At 46.5% G+C, this 1,627-nt stretch overlaps 1 protein-coding gene across 1 annotated transcript in view; it reads right to left on the bottom strand.

Moving 5' to 3' along the window:
- LOC113478935 (protein LYRIC-like) overlaps positions 1 to 996 on the bottom strand; it is a 30,402-nt gene extending 29,406 nt beyond the window's left edge. The window contains exons 1-2 of the mRNA XM_026846489.1: positions 958 to 996; positions 155 to 283 (exon numbers count right to left, since the gene is read on the bottom strand). Of these exons, the coding sequence (XP_026702290.1) occupies positions 155 to 283; positions 958 to 996 (168 nt within the window). The remainder of the gene's footprint in view (positions 1 to 154; positions 284 to 957) is intronic.
- Positions 997 to 1,627: the final 631 nt, after the last annotated feature.

The raw sequence follows: 1,627 nt of genomic DNA, 5'->3' as shown, positions 1-1,627 counted from the left end.
CCGTGAGGGCGGTTGCGCCGTGCGGTGCGGCGCGGGGGGGGCGTGGGACCCCGGGCGGCGCCGGTGGCTGCGGGGGGGCTGTTCCGAGGGTGGAGGAAGGAGTTAATGCACCGAGTGAGTCTTTTCCATGGCAGGGTGGAAGTGGTGGATTTACCGCGAATGCGATGCGGTTCAGAGCGGCGGAGCGGCGGACATCGGCATTAATTTGAGAGCAGATGTTTGGTGGAGGATGGGGTCGCACAGGGATGTCCACAAGTGACGCATTTCGGTAAAATTCTCCAGTCTAGACAGAAGAGTTTTTAGGAATGTGCTTCTGTTCTCGGGCGCCGTTACGAATATGTCATTATCGAGCAGCATCCCAGTGAGGATTACAAGAATTGCCTGTGTCGTGCAGCGCGTGATGTGTTCTCCTCTAGTACTGATCCTCAGAGAAATAACAGTTTACCACCGCTAGCAGAGCGCGAAGCTGAGTGCCTCAAACCACAGACCTCTTTTCTTTGCTGGATGGAAAATTTTTCCACCCACCTGATGAATAAGTGCAGGTGATGCTCACAGAAAGTTTTTTTCAAAGTCATAGAGCTTCTTTTAAAGAGACAAATTGTACTTTATCTCGGCCAGTCTAGAGGGACAACCTCTGCGACATAAGCAGTGAATAGCGATGAAGGAAGGAATAAACCCCTCATTCAGTAGTGTGTGTCTCAGCGCTGTCGTGTGTCACACCTGGCACAAACTCACTGGGACTCACCAGGGTTGGGAGGAATTACTACTACTAGGAAGACAGTAAGTAAAGCTTATTTAAATAGACAGCATAAAAAGTCATGTTTATAGTAAACTCAGTGCAGAGAAGAGGTTGGTAAGAGAATGGCCTTTACCTGTCTTGGCTCTATTTCACACCTAGTGAGGATGCTCTCTCCTGAGTGTGGATCCAAGCACTGGAGCTCAACCCCAAATACATACCTGTGCAAGAGACAGCAATGGGAAAGGCTCATTATCCATCCTTACGCTGGATTACCAGCTCTTCAGGAATGAAAGATGTATTATTTGCATGTCCTGGGCCTAATTCCAATTCATCCTGAACAAGTCTAGGTTTCGAAAGCACAATAAGGTGTCATAGCACTCTAGAAATTTCCAGACAAAATACAGGAGGATTGTCGATAAAAAGATGTGCTGAATGGTTTTATGGGGAGAAGCAGGTTTTGGAAGGGAGGGAGAAATGCTTAATACACAGGAGAGGTCCGCAGGAGTAGGGTGATACTTTGAATGCTGTTGTTGGGATGGGAACCTTCCACTTAAACATGGATCCCAGAGATTATCTCTTCTGTCTGCCTGTCTTGTCCTGCCTATCTTCTGAATTTCAGCACTGACTAATCTTGTGGTCTGAAACCTCAGAAATGTCAGTGGTTTTGTTCCTAGACTTGATACTGATTTCTTCTGAGAATATGCCTATCTTGTACCTATCTGGAGCCCTAAACTGGTGACTGAGTAGTCACATGCAAACATCAGAGACAGGGGGGCTTCCCCTGAAATTAAAAAATGTCAGTTATGTCATTAGTTTTAGAACATTTACATTTGATACTTGCCTTTTATTTTTTCCCTGTCTTGATATCTCTGCTCATAAAATGAAGAT

Source organism: Athene cunicularia (genome assembly GCF_003259725.1).
Source record: "Athene cunicularia isolate RWA chromosome 3 unlocalized genomic scaffold, athCun1 chr3_part1, whole genome shotgun sequence".
NCBI lineage: Eukaryota > Metazoa > Chordata > Aves > Strigiformes > Strigidae > Athene > Athene cunicularia.
The sequence above is the reverse complement of the archived record's forward strand: the minus strand, read 5'-3'. Positions and strand labels throughout refer to the sequence as shown.